Genomic DNA, 26679 nt, shown 5'->3' on the forward strand with positions numbered 1-26679 from the left:
TTGGTAACATCATCAGTTGGTCCCACTGTATAGAATTTAAATACTGTCTCAGACCATCATAGTCGCCTTTACGAAAACAAAAACCCTTCCCTTTACCTCTGATGGTAGTTACCTCCTTGAGTAAATCCCACTTCAACACACTGTGATCTACATCCCCTTCCTTTTAGAGTTTATATAAGTAAAGAAATCCTTGCTGTTTTTCTTAGCATCCTTTGCCAAAGATTTCTTGTAATCTGCCTTTGCTTGCCTAATTTCCTTTGTGACTTGATTACAGACTTCTGTGTCATTTGATAATTTATATGCATCCCATGCATTTTTCTTCTCTGCCACGAGTCTCATTAGTTCATTTGACAACCATATAGGCCTAAACCTTGAACAATATTTCTTAATAGGTATGAGACGTCTAGTAGCTTCCATGATTAATTCCTTGAATGCTTCCCTCTTAGAATTTGCTGTTGGTAACATCATCAGTTGGTCCCACTGTACAGAATTTAAAAAACTGTCTGAGACCACTTTAGTCACCTTTACGGAAGCAAATCCCTTTCCTTTACCACTGATGGTAATTATATCTTTAAGTAAATCCCACATCAGTACACTGTGATCACTGCCACCTAGTGGTTCCTTTATCTGCAAATTCTTAATACACGAATGATCACTGCTGATAACCAGATCAAGAGTATTACCCTCTCTGGTTGCCTCTCAAACATGCTGCTGCAGAAAAGAATCATCCAATAAATCCACAAAAGTCTTGCTAGTGTGCGAGTGACCGATCCACAAGTCCCAGTCAATATCTGGGAAGTTTCAAATCCCCCATTATAAGACATTCTGATTTACTAGCCCACTCTATTTCTCTGTACGAGAGAAAGAGAGAAATCTGAGATAAAGCATATATATAAATATATTCGCAAGGAGTGAAAGAGTATAAAAATTTCATTATTGGCATTTTTTATCTCGCATATTTGTAATTTATTGAACACAATTATATGTTATAATCGAAATTTTACCTGTTTAAATTTTAAATTGTAAGTTGGAAAAAAAAAAAAAAATTACCAATTTCTGTACTACAGTAACAAACAGAAAACCATTCTGAATTTCAGCCTCACCTTTAAGTACCTCAGCAGCACTAACCAGTTCAGTGATGGCTGTAGCCATGGTGCGGGACTTTATTATCAACTGTTGCTTCTCTTCATGGGTAGGATTACCTTTATTAACAACCTGAAAAGGAGAGAGAATTAGAGATTGGTATACTGCATGGAGATACTCGTTTATAGTTTGAAAATATAAAGTTAGTTTATTAATTAAGTGCTTCTTACCTAATTCCTAAACTTATTAAAAAGGAGAAGTTTCAGGATCCTTGCTGTATCCCATCATCAGACTATACAAGGCTTTCAAACAGCTCCTCATATCCTGGCTTATCTCAGACTGCTTTATTCAAATGTGAGTTGCTGTTAAGGCTGTATACATTTGTAAAGTCCTGAGGCTGAATGGCAACATTCAACGGATTGCAAATGGGAGGTGACCAGGTAAGCCTCAAACCCAAAGACTATATTCTGCCTAAAAAAGCTTGAGACCGAAGAAATATTACTATTATGGCTAAAGAAGCCTTGCTCTCGTGATCCTTAGACTACTGACATCTGTTACTGCAATATGCTGAAATCTGTGGTGAGGAGGACATTGTTGTACAGGTATGGATCTTCTTAAGCTCCCATTCTATTTTGTATTTAAATGATATTGTAATACTGTTGATCAAAATCTAATCCCTGCTTCCTGTTTATGGAGTTTGATTCTTAACGTTTTATGCAAAATAACTGTGAATTATTGGACCATTAATCTGCCAACCAGCACTGGTCCAGTGCTGGTTGGCAGATTAATGGTCCATTTCCCCTCAGCATGAATTGTTGAGGAGGCTTCCATCCTGCAGTGGGTTGATAATGGCTGCAGTTTACTTTTTTACTTTACTAGTGGAAAGAATTAAAAAGGATCACACAGTTGATTTTTATTTTTATTTGCACTGAAAAACAGGACAGAAACCCCTACTCTTTCTGTCACCTTTGTAATAAGTTTAGGAATTAGGTCAAAAGCACTAAATTAATAAACTCTGTATTATTCATGTAATAAAAAAGTGATTCATTTCAAAATTAATCCCTGAATAATCATCACACAATCATTTCCAAATTATAAAACATCTTTCCTCCATGAGGCAGTTATTAAGTTAGTGTTAGTATTAAAATTAAAATGTTAGTATTAAAGAAAGCTTATATGATATTCCTCATAAAAAAAAAACAAAAATGAAACAAAAATAATAAACAACTGTCTCCCTAATTTCAGGTTTTATCTACTTTCTCCAAGTATTTATTTAATACTGCTTTAAATCACTATGATTGTTGTTTTATTATTTATACAGTACATTTGCACTAACAGTTGATTTTTATGTTGTTGCACTGAAAAACAGGACAGAAACCCCTACTCTTTCTGCCTGAAATTGCCTAAAAACAGCCTTGATTGACAAGGCCTTCAAGAATTTCTCTAAACTGATGGGCTTCAAACTCATGCCTCTCTAAATGACTGACAAATGGCAATGCCACTATATTATCATGGAGGAACTTTATGTCTGTGTAAGCTTTCTGACACTCTACAAAGCTAGATGATGCCATGTTCCAATGACTAGCAATCCTTTGACTAAAAGAAAAACATTTCTGTTGTCCACTCTACAATTAACTTCCCTTAATTTTTACCCACTATACAATTATCTTTCTTTAACAAGAATCTACATCCTCACTTTTACATCATCTTAGAAATATGTAAACACCACAAGGTGATGTAATTCTCATGGATCATTTAATAAGAGAAAGTAAGCTACCGACAGAGCTACCGTAGAAGCTGTAAAAACTTGTTCACTATTATTGGCAAATGATAATGTGCTGTTATACCGTAACTTGCAAGACCTTCAAGGATCTTGAAATAAATTAATTATATAACTGGCATACAAATTAGTTATACAAAAGCAAAAGTTATAAAAAGTGGGAAAAATCAGTGTTAGAAATTAGGACGATTTAGAGTATAGACTAAATAACCAAAAATTTGGTAATATTTGGAATAGTCATTAACATTTTAGCTGCATGCTTTTCCGATGAACTTTTTGAACTGGGTTTGAAAACTACAGGGCTGAGTCAATCTGGATTGGGTAGGGAAGAGCCATTTTTTGCTTGCTTCTTACTATGGCTGAATTAATCAGCTGTTGTACAAAAATATACAGTTTTGCTTCCATTAATTTGGAAGAAAATTGTTCTAAAGTGGTGGACTTCCCACAAGTGCATTAAAAATCTTGTGACACCCATGTGCATCATCTCATGACGAACATGTGTGTCACAAGATTTTTAATCCACTTGGAAGGAAAACCACCTAACACTTCCAAATTAACAAAAGTAAAACTGTATAGAACTGATCAAAAATTAGAATCTTCAGAAATGAACTTTTATGAAGCTGATTTCCAAAGTTTCTAATTTTTGTGAAGTAGAAAAATAAATGGAAATAACAGATGGAATCAATAGCCTATCAAAGGCATATTAGCAGAGTGAAATAAAAACACACACAGGGTATCCATGGACTCTAAATGTGATTTGCATCATTATGTACACACAAGAGTTTTAAATGGATGGTGCTTATAATTTAAGTATTGTCATTTTGTTTCAAGATGGGGTACTGAAATATGAACTATAAAATGCAATGGGGCTATGGGTATATGGATCATAGTCAGGATACCCTCAACTTTCTCACATTAACTATAAATTTGGTTTGAGTCAGACTAAATACAGAGTTATTATACTGGTGGGTATGATGAGAGGGAGAGCCGAATTTCATAAACACTTTCCATTTTTGGGAAACAGCCAATTAAACTACAATACACTAAGACACTGAAAATGAATAAATGATTAAGAGACTACAATTTAGACTATTACCTGCAAAACTGATTTCAGCAGTTCTCTGAAGCTCGTAGCACATTCATGACCAGATTCCAGGACTTTAACTTTGACTTCATATGTTTCTGCAGTGTATGCAGAAGCCTGAAAGTAGAAATAACTGATAAGAGCTGAATTGTTTAAAGAACTTACATATATGATTTCATTTTAATATATAATTTATATAAAAATATTCCAAAGAGAAAAGACAAATATGGTTGAGTAATCTTGGTGCATCAATATAATTAATTCATTTGTTGGCATATGATATAGCTATCCACCATTTCATATTTGTTTGTTGTAATGGTCCTTGAGGTCATCACAGACATTCTCTCACGTATACCAAGTTGGGCTTACTACCTGGAAGTCTAAAATTCCGATGGGACTGATATTTGGGTGACCCTCAAATCAAATGGACCTAACTTCAGTGAAGTCCAGTTGGTCTGTGACAGCCAAATCCTCTGCTTACACCTTCACAATGGTGGGACTGTTAGTACAAAACTGAAAGAACAACATTAAAAGTTTCCTACAAATTGTAACTTAACACTTGGCTGCCTTTTTCATCTGAGTATGAAAACAACGGGAGTGAGTCAATCTGAATTGAAAAAAGGCAGAGATATTTTTGGGTTTTCTTCTCACTACAACTGAATTAATCAGCCTCCAGTGAAGGTATAAATTAAGTAGTTTATGTTCATACATACAAAAATCACCTGCATTTTCATTTTTTACTCTTTATTAAAATAAATTTTACAAAGTGTATATTCATGTCCAGATTCACTTTCAGTTAATAAGAATATAAATATGGTTATAAAGAATTTATTTGAATTTTTATGACACACGGGCAACTTAGGTCATGATATGCAAAATCAAAGGATATAAATAGAAAAAAATAATAGAGTACATAATTAATAAAAAAACGAGGATTTTGAATTTGAAATCAAGGCTGGAAAATGGGTTGGGGAGGAGTGAGGATTCAGGACCCATTATGAATGGCCATTGTAGTCCTGGAAATTAAGCAACACCTGCATAAATTATACAGTATCATCTGTTGTTTGGTCTTTGTCAACCCCTTTTTTTTCATCTCCAGTCTTTGGGGACTCTACCCTAAATGCACAAATTTATCTTCTACTCACAAGAGTGGGAAATGGGATGTAGTGTGTAACTGCAGACCTGAAGTTTGACTTCTGTTCCTGGAAAAATAATGGATTCAATAGTTAAAGAAATAAAGTAAGATCCTTGATAGGACTGGAGCTATAAGGCAATTCCAGCATGGGTCTGTTAAAGGAAGACCATGCCCAAACAGTGATTAGTTGTTATGAGTCAACATGAAGGAATTGGATGTAAAGAATAATTTTCACATCATATACCTAGATTTCAGTAAAGCTTTTGAGAGTTCCACATGTATGATTTTTGTATAAACTGAAGCAACGTGATATTGGGGTCAAGTTACGACTATGAATAAAAGGATGGCTAAGTGGTAGAAGACAAACGATAGTTATATGTAGCCACTGCACTCTATGGACTAATGTTATGGATGGGATACCACAGGGTGCAATGTTAGACTCCTTACTATTTTTAATATTTATTATGATAGTGATGTTTGTTGTTTGGTTTTTAGGAGCATTAGCAACAAGGCCATATTTCACTGGGATATGCGGTGGTCATTCCCTGACCTTTCTGCATCCTCCGTATTTGGTGGTGACGGGCTCGAACCCCGGTCTAATCAAGAAGTGTGTGCTAGCACTGCTGCTCCTTCCCACCTGGCTATGGAGGTGCCTATGATAGTGATGTAGTAATTTCATTATCTAAATCTGCTTATGATACAAAGGTGGCAGGGTGATTAATTGGCATTAATTAGGATCTGCTATTTCATTAAGATCTATATAAACTAGGCAGATGGGCCGAAAAATGACAACTGAGGTTTAACAATGATAAATGAAAAGTATTGCATATCAGCAGCAGTATTCCTAGAATTACAAACCATATTACTACCAAAATCAAGGTAGGTGACAAGGAAAAAGACATAGGGGGGTAACTGTACAGACGTTCATCAAGTTTTCTGAGTGCAGAGAGGGTGTTAGAACAGTTCATGGGGTTCTATTAACGATATACTCCCAGAGGCTCATATCTGGTGAGTATGGGCTTGGCACACCTAGGGTCCTGAGCTGGATATCATCATTCTTCTCTTTCTTGGTGATTCCCTTCTATTTCTAACTAACTCATAAATATTTTTTTTGGCTGGTGCAGCAAAAGCCTCAGGCTTCCTTGCACCATATGGCTAATTATAATAATAATAATATACAGGAATTTTGCTACCACTGTATAAAGCATTGGTTAGTCACATCTGGAATACTGTAAACAAGCTTGGAAACCTCATTTTAGAAAAGACATAGATCTGTTGGAAAAGGTGCAAAGAAGAGTAACAAGACTGGCTAGGGCAACAAGAGGTGCATTTTACAGACCAAGTCTAACCGGTACGTCTGTGAGTTCTGCAAATTGCAGCATCTGGAAAGAATACAGAAATATAACTCTTTAAATGAGTTGAGTAAATTAAAAGCTGGTGGCACACACACACACACACACACACACACACACACACATCAATAAGGATAGTCGCAGAGTAAATAGGTGGAAATTTGTATTCAGCCAGAGTAACTGCTTGTAGGAATAAATTAAAAGAAGAGGTGAACATATTGGAAAAAACAGGCAAATGAAGTGGGACAGTCTTTAACAAAGACTACATATTATGCACATTCAAACAACTCTGGCATGACATATGCTACATAAAAAAAAAAAAGGATTATTTTTCAAAGATGATTAGCATACCTTCAGCTATGTTATAAACAAGTATTTACACTGAGATAATCAATGCAAGACAATGTAAGAATTAGATAATTTAAACATATAAATCAATGTAAATATGCAAAACCTTCTACAATGGCATGTTGCTATAGCTACTTCTCATGATATTCTGATGCCATATTTGAAACTAATCTCTTGCTGCACAGTAGCTTTTTTTTTTGGAAATGATCCTGAAAACAGTTATTGTTCTTTTATTTTTAAGCTAAGTGTGCTACTTGCATTCTTTTCTATAAATTAAAAAATGCTTTTCTATAAATTAAATCACTACTGGCATCAGTGGTGGATTTAGGGTAGGGGCACATGCCCCCATGTCGTTTTTCAGAAAATATCCATCAATCGTTTAAATTCTCTTTAGCTACAGAAAAGTTTTTTTTTTTTTTCCCCCCTCCATTGTTAACATAGGATTTTATCTATTTTTGCATTGTGGTTCAGCTATTTTCAACTGACTAGAGCTGGCAACACTGATGCTAATGTGATCGCCATTCTAGTGCACAAAATGGTGCCCCTCCTGTCATTTTTTTTCTGGATTCGCAACTGACTGGCAGCCGACCAGACTGCCTGGCAACCCAAAGGTCGGGGGTTTGAATCCCGCCTTGGGCTTGGTTCAGAGTAAATGCAAAAACCTTGGGAGGTGCATTATGGCCACAGAAGCTGATGCGCCAACAACTAACAAAAAAAAAAAAAAAACTGACTGGCATCACAGCAATAATGTAAACGATAGCATGTGATACCATAAAGCAATGCCGATAACTAATAAATGTTTTGTAATGCATGATGTCACCACTCTAGCATCTTTTGTTATATTGGAAAATAGATGACTAGAAGTTCCATTTTGGTTGAATAAGTCCATATAAAAATTAATAACAAAAACAATTTAAAAAATTGTTAAAATATAATTTTGAAACTTACTTTACATGTCATAAGTAAATCAAAAGTAGCTTTTCTTCCCATATTTGCAGCGACTATAACATCATCCTGCTTACAGCTATTACCAGCTGCAACAGCTTTGGCAGTTGCCAAAGTAACAGGTTTTGTAGTTCGTACCAGTTCTTCTGCCGTGGCTCGCCTATTTGGTGGCTCAGATGATTCAAATGCCTATAAAATTAAACATCTAGGATAAGAATATTAACTGGAAGAAACAAAAGGACCTTTAGGGCAATCTTACCTAAAATCAAAAGGTGGGATATATTTAAAACACTAAACTACTAATCTCATTTTCTCATTTAAAGTTTCTAAAAACAAACGATTAAATTACTCGCACTCCAAAAGGGAAGCTTCTTCCTTATCTGGGCTCTCCCATTCATCTGACATATTTCAGAACTTGTATCTTGGTAAAAAACCGACAAGGAGATGCACTAACAATTTTAGCTGATTGTTAGTAGCATACTCAAATTGAATGATCAATTAAAAATTAAACAGAATTCTCTCTAGGCCTATTTTAATTACATCTTATATTAAATAACTAATTATGAGAGCAATGCAATATGTTATTCTTTCTATCTGATTGCATGCTTTTAACCTGTTATAGATCATGCAGCAAAGTTGATCAGATCCTGTGCAATGTTCAGTAGCTCAATGTTATTAATTAATATAACAACTAATTAATCATCTTTTGAAAAAGATACTACTGCAGAAACTTTCATGGATGTTCATTTGATCTATTAAAAAATTATTTTACCAATATCAAATTATCTGTTGACAACGGTGATATGAATTGTCAAAAAGATGTATTAAATAACAAAAAAAATAAAAGTATACACCCTACTCATTATGGACTGTTTTCTGCAAAACTTACTATTATCACTGTATCTTCAAACATTTGCTTGATATAATAATAAAACATCAAAAAATTATTTTTCTGGGTAACCTAATAATTAAAAAGCTCAGAATTAGAATAGAAATCCATGTTAGTATCAGTTTCACAAAAATGGTACTAACATGGAAATGAACACATACACATCCACTCACACTTTTGCATAAGCAAAATGATTTTAATCCAAAATGTATTTGTTTTGGTGGTGTATATATTTAGTTGAGAGACAGCCTTTTCAGAGGTGCAATGATTCATCTATGAAAACTTCATGATGGGGAGTATAAGCCTCTCTCTCATACGGTTCAAAACTGAGTTGTTAATTTAGTAGCATAGATGAATCAAAGGAATACACATTTTGTTGTACTTCTGTATCACTTCTTCAGTACCTGAATTTAACCATCAACGAGGTGCAATATGGACAGCAACTCAATTACTCAATTACTGAAGAAATGATACAGAAGTACCACAAAAATTAAGAATTATCGGTATTCATTTTAAAAATTAGAGATGGATTTTACTTTATGCAGATTGTAGTGCATAGATTTTCACTATTCTAGCGTCTAAAACTAGCTTTGATTTGAATAGTTTGGTAATATTTTTGATTTGAATAGTTTGGTAATAATATTTGGACTACAGGCATTGTAGTAGTAGTGGCATGTGATGCAAGAAAGCAAGTGTATGAGATTATGCAGCATCAACCAAAAAAAAAAAAAAAATCACACCATTCCCTCCAAATGCCTGTCTAATTCCTTCTTAAATTTATTCAACCTATCAACTTCCACAATGACAGATGGAAATTTGTTCCAGAAATTAACCACCCGCTGGCTAAAGGCAAATTTCTGCACATCTATTCTACATCTGTCCTTTCTTAATTTGAATTTATGCCCCCTTAGGTTAGTAATCTGAACAAGTGGAAGAATCCCATCAGAATTCAGCATGCTCAACCCATTCAAGGCCTTTACACCTCAATCAGATCACCGCGCAGGTGCCTAGTCATCCATGAAGTGATAAAATTTCATTAAAAGAGAGAGAATTTAAATGCTATTATAGTTTTTCTATTTACCCAGAAGTAGTTGCATTAAAAAGATGAAATTTTTTGTTTGATACCTTGTAATATCTATAGCAATCACACAAATTTTGGTTTGGATCAGACGATTCATTTTTATTCCTTTGCAATGCTGAATGAAGTGAAGTGTCACAATGGATAAAGTGGAATCAGATCAGTGATTCGGTTCTTCTTTCTACAAGTGAAAACACCCAAAACAATCCACAAAGAAATGGTCACTGCTTATGGAAAACTGCCCAGATCACAGTGTTGTTGCACATCGGTATAAACAATTCAGATGCAGAAGAACTTCAGTGCATGATGAAGATATTGCAGGGTGCCCAGCAATTGCTGTAACAGAAAGAGTGTTAGTAGCAGTTTTTGTAAGAGTGTTACAAAAATTAGCAATACCAATAGTAGAGGCATATGATGCAAGAAAGAAAGCTTATGGAGCATCAGCAAAAAAAAAAAAAAAAAAATCCTATTTCACACATCCATTCGCTCCAAAGGTTTGTCCAGTTCTTCCTTCAATCCATTTAACCTATCGACTTCTACAATGGCAGATGGAAGTTTGTTCCAACAATCATCTACCCACTGGCTAAAGGCAAATTTTCGCACATCAGTTCTACAACTATCCTCCCTCAATTTGAGTTTAGGCCTCCTCAGGTTCATAATTGGCACAAGAGGAAGAATCCTATCATCATTGAGCCTGCTCAAACCATTCAAGGCCTTATACACCTCAATCAGATCACCTCACAGGTGCCTAGTCTATTTGCTGCAATTTGAAGAACTTAAGCCTTCCTTGGTAAGAGAACCCCTTTTGTTCACCTAACAATCTTGTTGAGTGTAGTACAACACATTTGTTACATTACTCTGGGATATCTAGATCCAGTTGGAGTGGCACATTGTCTTTACTGTCGTTAACAACCCTGCCAACCTTTGTATCATCTGAAAACTTGGACACTAGTTAGTTATTTGGTTTTTAGGAGCATTAACAACTAACGGCATATTGCTCCGTGGATATGCGGTGGTCATTCCCTGACCTTTCCACATCCTCCGATTTTGGTGGTCACGGGCTCGAACCTCGGTCTAATCAAGAAGCGTGTGCTACGCACTGCTGCTCCTGCCCACCTGGCTATGAAGGCGCCACGTGGACACTAAACCTGATATATACAAAACAAGAATGGGCCGAATCCTGGGGAACTCCACTAATAACATTTGTCCACGAAGAGCAGTGTCCACTGATTACCACTCTCTGTCATCTCCCACTCAACCATCCCTTTATCCATTCTACTAACTTACCCTTAATGTCATACCTCTCCAATTTGTACAGCAGTCTTCCATGTCCAACAGTATCAAAAGCTTTCCTGAAATCCAAGTATATGATATCAAAATTATTTTTGGCATTCAGTTCCTTTGTGACCACATCATAGTATCCAATCAAATTGGTCAGACAAGACCTCCCTTTAACAAACCCATGCTGTGTCTTAACTATCACTGCAGTCTTGTCTAGATGATCCTGCAATGCTTCTTTAACCAGCGATTTCATTATTTACTCGGAACACAAGTTAAACTAACAGGTTTATAGTTACTGTCACCTTTTGAACACCCTTTGTGAATTAGTGATACATTTTTACATCTCCAGTCTGTGGTGATCTCCGCTGAGTCCAACGATGCTCTCATAATTGTGGCCAAGGGTTTATAAATACTTCCTTTGTTGCCTCCTTTAATATAACTGGATACATCCCATCCACCCCAATTGCCTTTCTTATGATTAACTTCAACAATTTCTCCTCCACTTTGCTCTCAGTTATTACAAAATCATTTAGCTTTCTGGTAGAGTTTAATAAGCTTCTGTCCTCCACTTCCCTACGGAATTCCTCATGTGTGAATGTATAGGCAAAATACTCATTCAGTTTGTCAGCTATCTGAGCAGTATCATCAAGAGTCAAACCATTTTTATCAAGTGGACCAATCTGATTCATCCCCTTCCTTCTAGAGTTAATATAAGTAAAGGAGTCTTTGCTGTTTTCCTTTGCATTCTCTGCCACAGATTTCTTGTAATATGCATTCATTTGCCTAAACTCCTTTGTGATTTAATTACAGACTAATTTATGTCTACCATAGGCTTCTGTGTCACCTGATAATTTATATGCATCCCATGCACTTTTCTTCTTTTCCACAATTCTCATTAATTCATCTGAATCCATTTAGGCCTAAACATTGAACAGTATTTCTTGGTATGGAAAGCCTAGTAGCTTCCAAGATTAATTCAATGAATGCTTCCAATTTAGAATTTGCTGTTGGTAATATCATCAGTTGGCCCCACTGTATAGAATTTAAAAACTGTTTGAGACCACTCTAGTTTGTTTTGCGAAAGCAAAAATCCTTCCCTTTCTCCCCCATGCTGGTTACATCTTTAAGTAAATTCCACATCAGCAATGTGATCACTGCTACTTAGTGGTTCCTTTATGCATAAATTTGTAATGCATGAATAATCACTGCTGATAACATGCTACTGTAGAAAACAATCATCCAATTAATCCACAAAAGTCTTGCTAGTGTGGGAGTGACCAACCCACAAGTTCCAGTCGATATGTGGGAAGTTAAAATTCCCCATTATAAGACATTCTGATTTACTGGGCCACTCTCTCTGTATACTTGTTTGTTGTACTCATCAGAGTCATTAGGCCTATAACATACTCCTAACCTCATTTCTGCTTTCCCAGTGCTTATGCCACACCAAACTGACTCAACATTACACTGTCCATCAATGTCAACTGGGTGCGCTGCCTTAGATTTTTTTTGTTTTTTTAACTAACAGCTTAACCCCTCCTCCCTTCCTATCCTGTCTATCCTTTCTGTACATATTGTACTCCCTAAATTCCAATTCCACATTCCTTATATATGTGTGACACCACGTTCCTGATATCCCAACATTATCTGCCATTGACGTCTTGATCAGCAATTCAAATTCATCAAATTTATTTACTATACTCCTAACGGTGATATACATTCAAGTATACACACACTTGTTCTTACTCTTAGTTACTGCAACACAGCCCATGTATTTGCTTGTTTTGTGATGACTCCCAGCAGTTCCTGAGATCCCCAGCAACTTGCCTTCCAGGCTGTTGCTCATTCCAATAGAAGCAGTGGAAGAATCACTTCCACCTGTGCCTGTGGCTACTGTTAATCTATTAGTCTGTGTATTACCCAAACTAGCAGTTTTCTGACCCACCTAACACTACCTCGATAGTATCAGTAAATATTCTTGCACCCTTTCTATTTAAGTGTATCCATCCCTACCGAAGCAGTCTCTCCTCGAGACTGCTTCTGTCTTCACTGAGCACACAGAGACAATGGCAATATCATGCCCATTCCTGATAGCTCCACAAACATCAAAAAAGCAGTATATTTCAAAAGGCTAACCCTCCTCAGTTCTCTCCTGGACCACAGCATTCCCACTACCTTGAGCCCTTTGCTTTGCTGCTCTAGTCGGAGGAATGATTTCGATTCAATTTCAATACAATTAAAAATACTACACTAAACTTATAACCCAATGCAGTAATAACACTATATATATATATTTCTGTAATGAGCTTACGTTATATGTATTTCATATTTCCTACGAAGTTTATGTTGTATGAATTACGTATTTCCTATCAAGTTTAAGTTATATGTATTATTTTTGTAAATTTTAAGACAGATAATAAATTTAACTATCTATTGCCAACCTACGTGATTCAAACTCTCATGAGAGCTATTTGTGATACCATATCTATGCCAAATCACTGATTTTAAAAGCTCTAAGAATATTAATGTTGTCCGTTATGGACTATGCGATAAAGTTAAATTATTAATACATGTAAGTAGTGCTATAAATGATAATTTATAACCGTCAGCTGATATTGATTACACTGTTACAAGTCACATAGAAACTTCTAGTATTTGCTATATCAGTGGTGTCCAACCTATGGCCTGCAGGCTGTAATAAAATTTATATGGCCCACATAGAAAGTAAACTAAAACGGCATTTCAAAATTTTGTTTTTTATTTAAAGAAATGTGTAACGAATTTAAAAAGACTGTGGTGCTTGTTGAAGTGAATATGTGATAGTGTTGAAGGTATGAAGCCACATGCTGGTGTTGTGAATTCTGGTTCTTTTATCTATGTTTTGTATGCGTATGCCTGACCAGAAGCATCTGTATACACGAGGTGCTATCAAAACGTTCCCGGACTTCAATTATGGTGCACCTTCAGCATGACCTTCGTGCCTGTGATTAACAAACTAAAAATAACAACAACAAAAAAACACTTCTGTTAAAAAAAAAGTAAAGTATTTTTAAATAAAAACTAAAATAACTCATATTTTTATAATTTTAATAAAATCTAAAAAATAAATTCCTGACATTGATTTGTTGCACATAAAATTGTTGGGAATTTGCATTTTTTACATATAGCCTGAAAATAAAAAGCGATAACATGAAAATAGAAACTTCCTTTTGTGTAAAAGCCCGCGGGTTTGATCCCCGGCACCTCCATAAGATTCCTTTGGTCCTTGAGGTTGTCACAGACATTCTCTCAGAAATGCCAGACAAGCTGCACTTGCTACCTGGGAGTCTAAAATGCTGATGGAACTGATATTCGGGTGACACTCAAGTCAAGTGGACCCAATTTCGGCAAAGTCCAGACAGTCTGTGACAGTCAAATCCTCTGCTTGCACCTTCACGATGGTGGGTGACCACCCAGGTGTGAACCAACGTAAGCAGGGGTCGAGGTGTGGCGCCCACACCACATGGAGGAATGCCGCCCCTCTATGTTACCAGGCAGTACTAGGTGGTAGATGGCTCCCATCAACTGGTGCAATACCATCACTTTGCTTATTGGAGGCTTGAAGTGGTGGAACCCATGTTTAGTCTCTAGAGCTAAGTTCCGGTCAAACCGTCCCTATCTCTTCCATCATGCAGTATGATTGATGACTTTTGAGGTTATGATGAACATCGTGGCGAGATCCAATATTCCTTACATTTTGAGGGTACAGCTCTAAAACGGTGTTCGCAGGTCGGCCGCTAGTTAGTACACCGGACCGAACCTATTGGTAACTCTCTAGGAGGCTTCCAGATCAGCTAGTGTATAATCTTGCTACCTCTACTCTGCCAGACAGTGACTGGAGGGAGTCGGAGTAGTGTGTATGTGGGGAGCATTGTCGAGGCCACATTATGTCAAGGATCTGGGTACATTCTTACTACGTGTATGCCATATCCAAAAATTTCATTACTTCATACAGCATGTCCCACCCACTTTTTCTTACTATTGAATACACCATGAATTGCCAAACTAATAGAGCAAGCTTATCTGCAAAAAGATCTAAACCTCCCAAAAGCACTTCCTAATTCATTTCACAAATATACGTGGTCTCAATTCTAATCCTAACGATGTCCATTTCCACTTGCAGTCTGCCAAACCCCATGTATTTTTTCTGACAGAATCTCAGTTATAGGTTGATTCAACTACTGCTCATCTCAGGTGCCCAAATTATTCACTGTATGATTCCTTTCGCCTCAAAGGTAGTACTTGTGCCTATGTCCGTTCTGACATTCCCTGTCAGAAACTTGGCAATTCGGATTACTGTTTCAAAACTTCTGATGTTAATGTTTGCTCAGATCGTGTCTACTCTTTATGATCTTCTCTGGCTTAAAATCTCTCTACCTCATTGTGTCAAATTCATCTGTTGTCTCTACCGTTCTCCCAACTCCACTAATCACTTGGAGCTTTTTGACTTCCTCTTTTTGCTACTTGACTTTCTCCAGTCCAGTTTTCCTAACAGTGAGGTAATTTTCCTTGGTGATTTTAATGTTCATACCTCCAGGTGGCTTCCGTTTTCTAGTCACACTGACCCAACTGGTCGAGATGCTGAGGCTTTTCCAATTACTAATGACCTTGCACACATTGTTCATTTACTTACAAGAATACCGGACAATCCTAATCATACAGCCAATACGCTTGATCTTTTTCTCACAAACAACCCTTTTAAGTACACGGTTGAAGTGAGAGGTCCTTGTAGGCAGTTAGGTTCAAACTTGGTGATTGCCTCTTCTCCAATGGAGACTTCATCTCATGGTTATTCCCAAACTCCTGTTGTTTGGCATTACAAGAATGCAAAATGGGATGACCCGCGAGATTTCTTTTCTTTTTTCCTTGGTCGGATTACTGTTTCAAAACTTCTGATGTTAATGTTTGCTCAGATCGTGTCAGCGAAATTATTCTTGCAGGAATGGAATCCTTTATCCCACACTCCACTTTAAAATCTCGTCCTTTATCTAAACCATGGTTTTCCAATAAATGTGCTAAGGCTGTTCAAGAGAAGAATGTTGCATATTGTAACTGGCTTGTTTCTAATTCTTCAGTTTCATTTTCTGCCTACACCAAAGCTCACAACAATTGTAAAGCAGTTATTAATCAGTCCAAACTAGAGTTTGAACAGGCTAAGAGTAGAAAACTTGCTTCTTACCCCAATGGTAGCTGAGCATTCTGGTCCCTTGCCAAAGCTATTGGCCGCAACTTTTGCCCATCTCTGCTCCCACCTCTGTCCAAATCAGATGGTTCTGTTGTCACTTTAGCCAAGGATAAAGCTGACCTGCTAGCATTCCATTTTTCTTCCAACTCATATATTAATGATCTTGGTAAAACACCTCCCACCATTCCCAACACGCTGTTTGTTTGTTTGTTATTTGATTTTTAGGAGCATTAGCAACTAAGGCCATATTGCTCCGGGATATGCGGTGGTCATTCCTTGACCTTTCCGCATCCTCCGTATTTGGTGGTGACGGGCTCGAACCCCAGTCTAATCAAGAAGAGTGTGCTAAGCACTGCTGCTCCTTCCCACCTAGCGCCTTTCCCAACACGCTCCATTCAATGCCTCCTGTGGTCTTCCATCAAAAGGATGTCAGAAGGATTTTGATGAATCTTGATGCTAAGAAAGCTCCAGGTCCTGATGGTAATTCTCCACTTGTTCTCAAAACCTGTGCCCCTGAACTTACTCCTGTTCTTTGCTGCCTTTTTTCACTTTCTTAATACAAAGGTGTTTTTCCTTCTGCTTGGAAATTTTTCCATATCCAGTCAGCTCCTAAAAAGGGTGACAAATCCCTCCCATCCAATTATCGTCCCATTGCAATTTCTTCTACTCTTTCTAAAGTAATGGAGAAATCAATTAACCGGCAACTCTTAAACTACCTAGAAACCTTCCATCTGATCGTCAGTATGGATTCCGTTAATGTCGATCCACTGGTGATGTTCTGGCTTATGTTACCCATTTATGGACTAATGCAATGGAAAGGTTCGGTGAAAAACAAGTAGTTGCTCTTGACATCTCAAAGGCTTTCGATCGTGTTTGGCATAAAGGTTTTCTAAACAAGCATCCATCTTATGGTTTGCCAACTGTTTTTAGTAATTGGTTATCCAGTTTTCTCTCTGATTGCTCACTGAGGGTGATGGCAGATGGCTCTCTGTCTTCTAACTCAGTTTTCCAAGGTTCAGTTCTTTCCCCCACTCTTTTCCTCTTGTATATTAATGACCTTCTTCCATTGACTGGAAATCCTAACCATAGTTTTGTCGATGATAGCACATTGCATTCCACTTTCCGTTTTGAGAAACCTTGCCCTGTTCAATCAGCTTCAACTTCTCAAAAATCTGCCACCAATTCCTTAAATGCCGATCTTTGGGTAATTCTCCAGTGGGGCAAAGACAACTTAGTTGATTTCAATCCTTCTAAAACTCAGTCTTGTCTTATATCCTGCAAAAAGGATTCTTCTGCTTCTATGCTTATCTTTAGTGACACTCCGAGATTTCTAGGCAAAATGATATATCTTTTTTGGGGATTACCCTGACTTCTAATCTCTCTTGGCACAAGCACATTACAAATATTGCTTCCTCTGCATCTAAAAAACTTGGTTTTCCCCTTTTTACTTTTCTTCCAAACAGCTGCTCACTCTGTGTAAATCGCAAATCCGCCCTGCCATGGAATTTGTTCCCACATCTGGGGTGGTGCCCCCAAAACCTCTCTCAGGCTTCTTGATTCCATTCAGAAGAGGGCGGTTAGGTTAATTAGTGATTCATCTCTAACAGAGTTTCTCCACTCACTTTCTCATAGACGCACTGTTTCTGCTGCATACCTCTTCTACAGATACTTCCATGGGCACTGTTCTTCTGAATTGGCTTCTATAATTCCCGCTCTCTCTTTCAAAACAGTCCGAACACGTGCCGCCACCAGCCAACATCCATTTACTGTCCAACTTCAAACCCACAGAACCAACTTTTCATCTTCCTCATTTATTCATTCAACTGCCGTTTTCTGGAACAACCTTCCTTCATACGCATTTCCTGAAAATTACAGTCTAAAGAAGTTCAAGTCCAATGTCTTCTCAACCTCCAACCCAAGTACGGTACTAAGTACTATAGGTTCTAATACCTCTCATGTTTGGGGTTTACATAAAAAAAAACAAGACATTGAAAGTGTAACACTAACTTTTCTTGAATCACTCAGTGTGGCCTGTGGAACAAATCTAACTTTGAATACTGTCTCTGTACAGGAAAAGGTTGGACACCACTGTGCTATATCAATACGAAAAACAGTGGCTGCATAGTTCGAACACTCCTATCGATACAATGCTGGCAGAAGTCGAATGTGGTTTTTTATGCAATTACAAAGGCCAAGTAAAGAATAGATAGACCAAATTAATCAGATAATCACAAAAAAAAATACTGCACTACTAAATTTATATAAAAAGTTAGAGAAAACAATACTTTCAAATCAATAAACAAAATTCCACTTAGCCGGCTTGTGAAACGTGTGGCTCCCATAACCTTGTCAGCCATCCTGGAAGATCGCTGTATTAGTGGCAAGGAACTATCTGCAGAGCTACAAATTAGTGTAGGTTCTGTAGAGAACCTCATCCATCAGCAGCTGCAACCTTCTATCAGTGTCTGTTTTCTAGATGAGTTCTGAGACTTCTGACCCCTTACCAAAAGGAAAGGGCCAATGTGCACATGAAATCAGTTGCTCATTGCAGGAAATCTGTGCAACCTCTGTCAGCTCCTCACTGATCATCTGGATGCCCCAAATGTCCACAATCTTGTTGAAGGCTCTAAGCTTTCCCACATCCTTTGCAATGACACATGGATTGCCCTAAGAAGCTTATCACAGAATTTAACAATGCCTAGAAGATTTTTTCCGTCTAACATTTTCCAAATGTAAAACACCCTGAAGGTTGATCCCCACAAGTTCTGTGATGAGAAAGTGTACAGATCTCAGAAGATACAGGACACGCACCACCACCACATACAACTGTAGAAGTTTCCTGATTATCTCCTTCAGGATGAAATCTGTTGAATCCAACTTTGCTCCTCTACAGAGAAGAATTAATTTGTTTTAAATTATTATTTGTTTGTAAGTATATGTGTTAGTTGTATATATTATGGTATTTATATGTCTCTACCTTTTGCTCGTGTCACTGTATATATGTGTGTGTGCTTTATTTGCTCGCATTAGATGTTATTTGTTGTATTATTTTATAGAAACTAATGTTTATGTATGCATAATTTATGTACGACTTCTATGTTTGCTGTCTAAGTTATAATGTACAAATGAATATAGGCACCCTCCTAGCTGAAGGCTGTTCAGGGGTGAAGCATAAGCAATAAATTAAATAATAATAATAATAAATATTGTCAATGTGCCAGGTAAAGCATGAGGATTTTTTTCAGGGCTAGTCACCATTGATGAAACTTGGATCCATCACTATGAACCCGAAACTAAACAAATGTCAAAACAATAGAAGCATGCAGAATTAACCCCCACCCAAAAGGCAAATGTGCAACCAAGTGCTAGCAAGGTGATGCTGTCAGTTTTTTGCGATTAGCATGAAATCATTTTGTTTAATGATTTCCTGTTGTAATACTAACAGATTAACTTCAAAAGGGGTGGAATGTGATGGTGAAGTATTATTCCAACCTCCTCATAAAGCTGTGTGGCTATAAAAGAAAAAAAGGCAGGGAAAGCTGTCAAAGGGTGTGCCTGCTCCAAAATAATGCCCCTGTACATTCCTCATATGTGGCAGTGAGGTATGCCCACAAATATGGGTTTGAAATATTGCCATACACTGTTTATTTCCGCAACTTTGCTCCCTCAGATTTCTTCCTCTTTCCTGCCATGAAGTCCTTTCCTTGCGGAAAATGCTTTGCTGCTGATGATGATGAGGTGATTTCTGCTGTTGAGTCATGGTTTGAAGGAGAGTCAGAGGACTTCTAAAAATCTGACCTGTGGAAATGTATTGAGAGGCAGATGTCCAAATGTATTGGAAATGGCAGAACTATGTCATTTTATTTGGTGACTATGTTGAGAAAGTGTAATGAATGATGTTTGTTTCAACCCTTTAACACTACTATTTCTGGGTGAATACATATCTTTGTCGAATTTCCTCTATATGTATAACACACACACACACACACACACACACACACACACACACACACACACACACACACACACACACACACACACACACACACACACACACACACAAAATATCTATCCCTCAGATTTCTTCCTCTTTCCTGCCATGAAGTCCTTTCCTTGCGGAAAATGCTTTGATGATGATGAGGTGATTTCTGCTGTTGAGTCATGGTTTGAAGGAGAGTCAGAGGACTTCTAAAAATCTGACCTGTGGAAATGTATTGAGAGGCAGATGTCCAAATGTATTGGAAATGGCAGAACTATGTCATTTTATTTGGTGACTATGTTGAGAAAGTGTAATGAATGATGTTTGTTTCAACCCTTTAACACTACTATTTCTGGGTGAATACATATCTTTGTCGAATTTCCTCTATATGTATAACACACACACACACACACACACACACACACACACACACACACACACACACACACACACAAAAAATATCTATCCCTCAGATTTCTTCCTCTTTCCTGCCATGAAGTCCTTTCCTTGCGGAAAATGCTTTGCTGCTGATGATGATGAGGTGATTTCTGCTGTTGAGTCATGGTTTGAAGGAGAGTCAGAGGACTTCTAAAAATCTGACCTGTGGAAATGTATTGAGAGGCAGATGTCCAAATGTATTGGAAATGGCAGAACTATGTCATTTTATTTGGTGACTATGTTGAGAAAGTGTAATGAATGATGTTTGTTTCAACCCTTTAACACTACTATTTCTGGGTGAATACATATCTTTGTCGAATTTCCTCTATATGTATAACACACACACACACACACACACACACACACACACACACACACACACACACACACACACACAAAATATCTATCCCTCAGATTTCTTCCTCTTTCCTGCCATGAAGTCCTTTCCTTGCGGAAAATGCTTTGCTGCTGATGATGATGAGGTGATTTCTGCTGTTGAGTCATGGTTTGAAGGAGAGTCAGAGGACTTCTAAAAATCTGACCTGTGGAAATGTATTGAGAGGCAGATGTCCAAATGTATTGGAAATGGCAGAACTATGTCATTTTATTTGGTGACTATGTTGAGAAAGTGTAATGAATGATGTTTGTTTCAACCCTTTAACACTACTATTTCTGGGTGAATACATATCTTTGTCGAATTTCCTCTATATGTATAACACACACACACACACACACACACACACACACACACACACACACACAAAAAATATCTATCCCTCAGATTTCTTCCTCTTTCCTGCCACGAAGTCCTTTCCTTGCGGAAAATGCTTTGCTGCTGATGATGATGAGGTGATTTCTGCTGTTGAGTCATGGTTTGAAGGAGAGTCAGAGGACTTCTAAAAATCTGACCTGTGGAAATGTATTGAGAGGCAGATGTCCAAATGTATTGGAAATGGCAGAACTATGTCATTTTATTTGGTGACTATGTTGAGAAAGTGTAATGAATGATGTTTGTTTCAACCCTTTAACACTACTATTTCTGGGTGAATACATATCTTTGTCGAATTTCCTCTATATGTATAACACACACACACACACACACACACACACACACACACACACACACACACACACACACACACACACACACACACACACACACACACAAAATATCTATTCAATAGTTCATTCCTGAAAAAATACATTTTACTTTCTGATTCCTGTATTATTCCTTGTAGGTAAATCAAAGCCAGGAATATCATAATTTCATTTTTGTTTAATGATTTCCATTTGTGAATGCACAACAAAGGTTTTAGTTCCATTTATTTCCTCTATGAACTGTAATATATATGAAATTGTTTCTGTTAAAATTATCTATTCATTCAGACTCATACAATTACTCATACTAAATAATACACCCAATAAATTGACACCATCTACAACTGTTTCAACACCAGGCATATCTGAAAACATATATGGTAAAATGCAGTCAAACTTTTCTCCCAAAAGGTCTGCGAGTTGCACCTTCTGATCTGTCAGAATTATTATTATCATCTTCATCAGCTGAAAATATAATTTATCAAGATTCTCCTGAACTTCACTTTTAATGATGTTATTGTATCATCTTTCATTTTTTTTTTTGTTAGATTTCAAATCCATTTTCTTCTGTTTCTTTTTAATCAGAACTATTTTCATTTCCAAAATGAAAAACTGCACTATAATACTTAAATACTTACTGCATGGTGTAGTAAGTTACAATCAACCTTGACAAAGCATGCACACCTCATGAGTCTAGTTTGTGATGCAACTAAAAAGAATTCATGAATTCCAAATTGTCTACGCTATTGAGTTTGAAAAGTTTGCAAGCAGCAACACATTACTTCTTCCCATTTACTATTTCTCTAATAGCTTTCATTTTATCTTCAATACTTAAAAAAAAAACATCCATTGAAAGAAAAAAAGACTGGCATGATGTGTGTGTGTGTGTGTGTGTGTGTGTGTGTGTGTGTGTGTGTGTGTGTGTGTGTGTGTGTGTGTGTGTGTGTGTGTGTGTGTGTGTGTGTGTGTGTTTTAATTCCAACTGATTTGGAACTCAAAATGAAAACATGTTATTGAGGAAGATAACTACATGTGTGGGTGATACTAAATGCTTCAGTTTACCTCAAAAAATAAAATTTTGAGAAAACAAATTAAAATAAAAAACAAAACAAAACAAACAATTTCTAAGAGCAAGTGTGCTTCCCTATTGAAGCAGTGTTTACAGAGAAACTAATTTGCAATGCAATACTAAACAGGCAACATGGAATGGCTTGGATATGGAAGGATGTGGATCCTTTGGAATGGGCACAAAGAAGAGAAATGTGATTAAAAGAAGAGAAATGAAACTGAAGCCTTTCCTGCTCTTACCAGGAAAGGCTTCAGTTTTGCAAACTGCAGCATCTGGTAACTAGGATCCTGTGAGGAGAAATCAAATGAGGTGTTTAAGACTCTGAATGGATTACCTAAGCCTACTGCTGATGGCATCCTTCCTCTTGCTCAGACTACACAGACACGATGGGGCATAAATTCAAATTGAGGAAGGATGGCTGTCAGATAGATGTGCAGAAATTTGCCTACATCAAGTGGGTTGATTGTTGGAGCACAAAGAGCAGAAATAATTGAATTAAAAGTAGACAGTGGTTCTTAATGCAGATTTTATTGAAAAAACCCCACTACACAAGAAGTGAAAGGTAACATTATAAAATTGGGAATCAACTTATATGACAAACACATATTGCTGGTCAGCTGAAATGACATTGCAACAAGGGTAAAATGGGATTATAAGGAGATTTTCCTCCACTGACTTAATTGTGATGTTATATCCAAGTTATTTCTGACATTGCTTTACCCAAGTTTGACTGTATAAAAATAAAGATTATGAATTATTTAAAAGTATGCCATTTCTCCTCATTTTCCACAGATCCTGAAATTATTATCATAAAATTTTGAAGTGTTCAAAATGTCATGAGTTAAAAGTTTTAAATATATATCTTTACTTACTCTAATCTCCTGTCCGATAGCTTCAATAGTAGATTCAAGAGCATGGCTACCGCGAAATCGCTCATCACCCACAGCTTGAACAGTTCTTAGTAGCGAAGTAACATTAATTACCATAGTCTAGAAGACAAAATAAGTGAAACAACTAAATGTGGTGAGCAGAAACATATCTTTGTGCTTGCTGGTCCTGAAACAGCTACAATTTTGATATGTTACAATAATTTAAGTTTTTCTGGGCATATTAAAAAAAAAAATACCACTGAGAAGGCAAAACAAGTTAAAAATGTGAGGTTCAATAATGAACCACATTTCTCAGCCCAGCAAGCACTTGAAACCAGGCAAACGTTATTGATACATGCAACACTTTATACAACGTGCAAAAAAAAAAAAAAAAAAAAAACCTGGTTAACTCATTATAAAAGTGAAATGATTAACTTAGTATCAGCAGTCCTATATTTCACTAATATCTCTTTATAAAAAAGTACTTTGCACTGTTATTTGGTTATATTAAAAAATTAATTATACATCACATGTAATATTTAAAATTAAACTGTTTTTTTAAACTTAAGTTTTCAAAATGCATATCAACTGGAACAATGACAAAAAATTGGATTAAAATATTAAAGTTAGATAAAGTAAAACAAAGGTTTGTTTTCAAATGAGTAAATATAAATTTACTAAAGTAAATTAGTTAGTATACTAATTTAGTTTAATACCAGAAGCATTAATCTAAACAAAGAAATATGCCATGCCAAACCTTACACATTAATCATGCAGGTTAAAAAAAAAAAAAAAAAAAAGTAGCAGAGCTATGATGACTTGTATACAGTAGACTCTCCAACTCGAAGTTGAAGGGAGATGAAAAACAATGTTATTGAAAATTTTATTTATTCGATTTACTGCTTTTCTATTAAGAATAAATTACTGTATAAACAAAAGTGCAAAAATACATTAGGCCTCTTATTGATATGGTGTTTTACCACTCAAATATTTTAGCTAAAATTTTAAAAATAATAATTCTTTACTTTAAGTATAGAGCTACATTAGACTATATTAAAAATGTAAACAAAATTATACATGCACTTTATTAATATATTTGCGAGAAAGTTTTGGTTCTTAATTCCTGCTCAAAAGTTTCTCAATATGAATTGCTGCAGTAGATATACACTCTCATCTATACAAATGATGGCTATATCTGCCTCCTGAGCATCCAAGCAGGAATATTAATTTCTTCTTCTGCACATATCACGACCACTGTTTTCTATTTTCATCCTCTTATTCTTCTTCATGTTTGTATCTGTTTTAAATGCAATCCACCAATTTCAATATTGCAGCCAGCATTTGCAAAATCATCAAATAAAACTGTTCCATTTATGCTCAAGACAGAAATGATAGTATTCCAGCTATTATCTGGAACATTTAAATCCTCTGCACCTTCTACAACACAGTTGTTGCTGGAAATCCAGCTAACCTGAAACAACTCGCACTGTGTTTTTAATAACAGCATACTATATTTGGCTTGTTGTTCTCATACCTTGTAGTAAGCTGGTTCTAGGAACATTCTCATCCTCAGTGTCTTGGGTATACTTCTATACAACTTGTAATATTTTTTCTTAAATTTGGCTGTAGGAATTTAACTGGAACAGCAGTTAACGCTGGGTTAGCATTGCAAGCTGTGCAATTATCGATAAACAGAGTGATTTTCTTTTTTTTATATTCCATGGTGCAATTAACTTCAGCAGCTGTTTAGAAAAATTTCAACTATTTCCAAGGTTCATAATATATTGCACAGGGAAGATTTTAAACAAGAAAAACAATCTAGCTTCAAAGATTTTCCAAACCACCAGAGACAGTAGTTTCTCCATTCCATTTGTGTTGCTACGCAAAAGGAGAGTGTCACATTCTTTTCTACACTTGCCACAATGACAAGAATCACCTTTTAAAATACCTGTTTTAGTAGGTAAACACTTGTAAAAACCCATCTCATCTGCATTAAATGCATTGTTACTTGCTGTAATCTTTTTAGAATTTCAGATAAACTTTTGCACCATTCAATACAGACATTACTAACAACTGAAATTTCTTCACAAATGTTTTAAAAAAAACAACACCATGTACATTTTTTTATAAATTTACTAGCCATGCACGATGTCTTAAATAAAAGATATCAGTTTATTGGTCATTACAAACAGTTATCATTAACTACCTACTAAACCTACTATATGGCTGAGGCCACAAGGGTTTTACACGGACAAGAAACAGCATCATAAAACAATAAACGTAAGTAATTAGCATACACTAGTGTCTCTCTCGCTCTCTTTTTCTCTCTCTCATACACAATTTAATATAAATATGGAAGCATCTAATTTAGCAATTTTAATCATAAGACAATCTATTAATGATTTCTAATATAGTGTAAAACAATTAAACATTATGTGATTAATTTAAATAATATAATATAAATGAGAAAACGTTTTGAAGCCTACATTTTATCATCTATAAACTGGAACAGTACCAGCCATTTTTACAGCAAAATGATAGCCTATATAAGAATAACAGGTTTGCAGAACATGTAATATGCAAACTTATGTGTAAGAAAACACACATGAATATGACAATATTTTCATACACATATATATTTTCCGTATATATGGCAAACTATCACAAATGCGAAAAGTTTGTAATTAGCAAACATAGGGCTTATCATCCATTTACTGTAAAAACAGCTACTATAAAAAAAATAGCAACTATGAAAATTCCAATTTATAGTTGGAAAAAAAAAAAGAAAAAAGAAAAGAGAGAGAGAGAGAGAGAGAGAGAGAGAGAGAGAGAGAGAGAGAGAGAGAGAGAGAGAGAGAACTAAAAAAGCATATAATTAAATCATAATCCCCACTAGGAGTTAAAATAAAATCCTTCATGATTAAATTTCCAGTCATTCCGGAAATAAGTGTCCTACTTAAAGGAAGCGCTTTTTTTGTGGGGAGTGAAGTGTCTCAAAAATGACTTGTTTGCATGTTGGTTTATATT

At 36.2% G+C, this 26679-nt stretch overlaps 1 protein-coding gene across 4 annotated transcripts in view; it reads right to left on the bottom strand.

The window, feature by feature from the left end:
* Nucleotides 1–26679, bottom strand: part of rhea (Talin_middle and talin-RS domain-containing protein rhea) — a 771509-nt gene that overhangs the window by 68848 nt on the left and 675982 nt on the right. For all 4 annotated transcript variants that reach the window (XM_090388755.1, XM_090388752.1, XM_090388753.1 and 1 more), the window contains exons 52-55: nucleotides 23656–23772; nucleotides 7731–7916; nucleotides 3960–4064; nucleotides 1104–1215 (exon numbers count right to left, since the gene is read on the bottom strand). In XM_090388755.1, the coding sequence (XP_090244881.1) occupies nucleotides 1104–1215; nucleotides 3960–4064; nucleotides 7731–7916; nucleotides 23656–23772 (520 nt within the window). The remainder of the gene's footprint in view (nucleotides 1–1103; nucleotides 1216–3959; nucleotides 4065–7730; nucleotides 7917–23655; nucleotides 23773–26679) is intronic.

Source organism: Mastigoproctus giganteus, chromosome 14 (assembly GCF_048544385.1).
Source record: "Mastigoproctus giganteus isolate SK-2022 chromosome 14, ASM4854438v1, whole genome shotgun sequence".
Lineage (NCBI taxonomy): Eukaryota > Metazoa > Arthropoda > Arachnida > Uropygi > Thelyphonidae > Mastigoproctus > Mastigoproctus giganteus.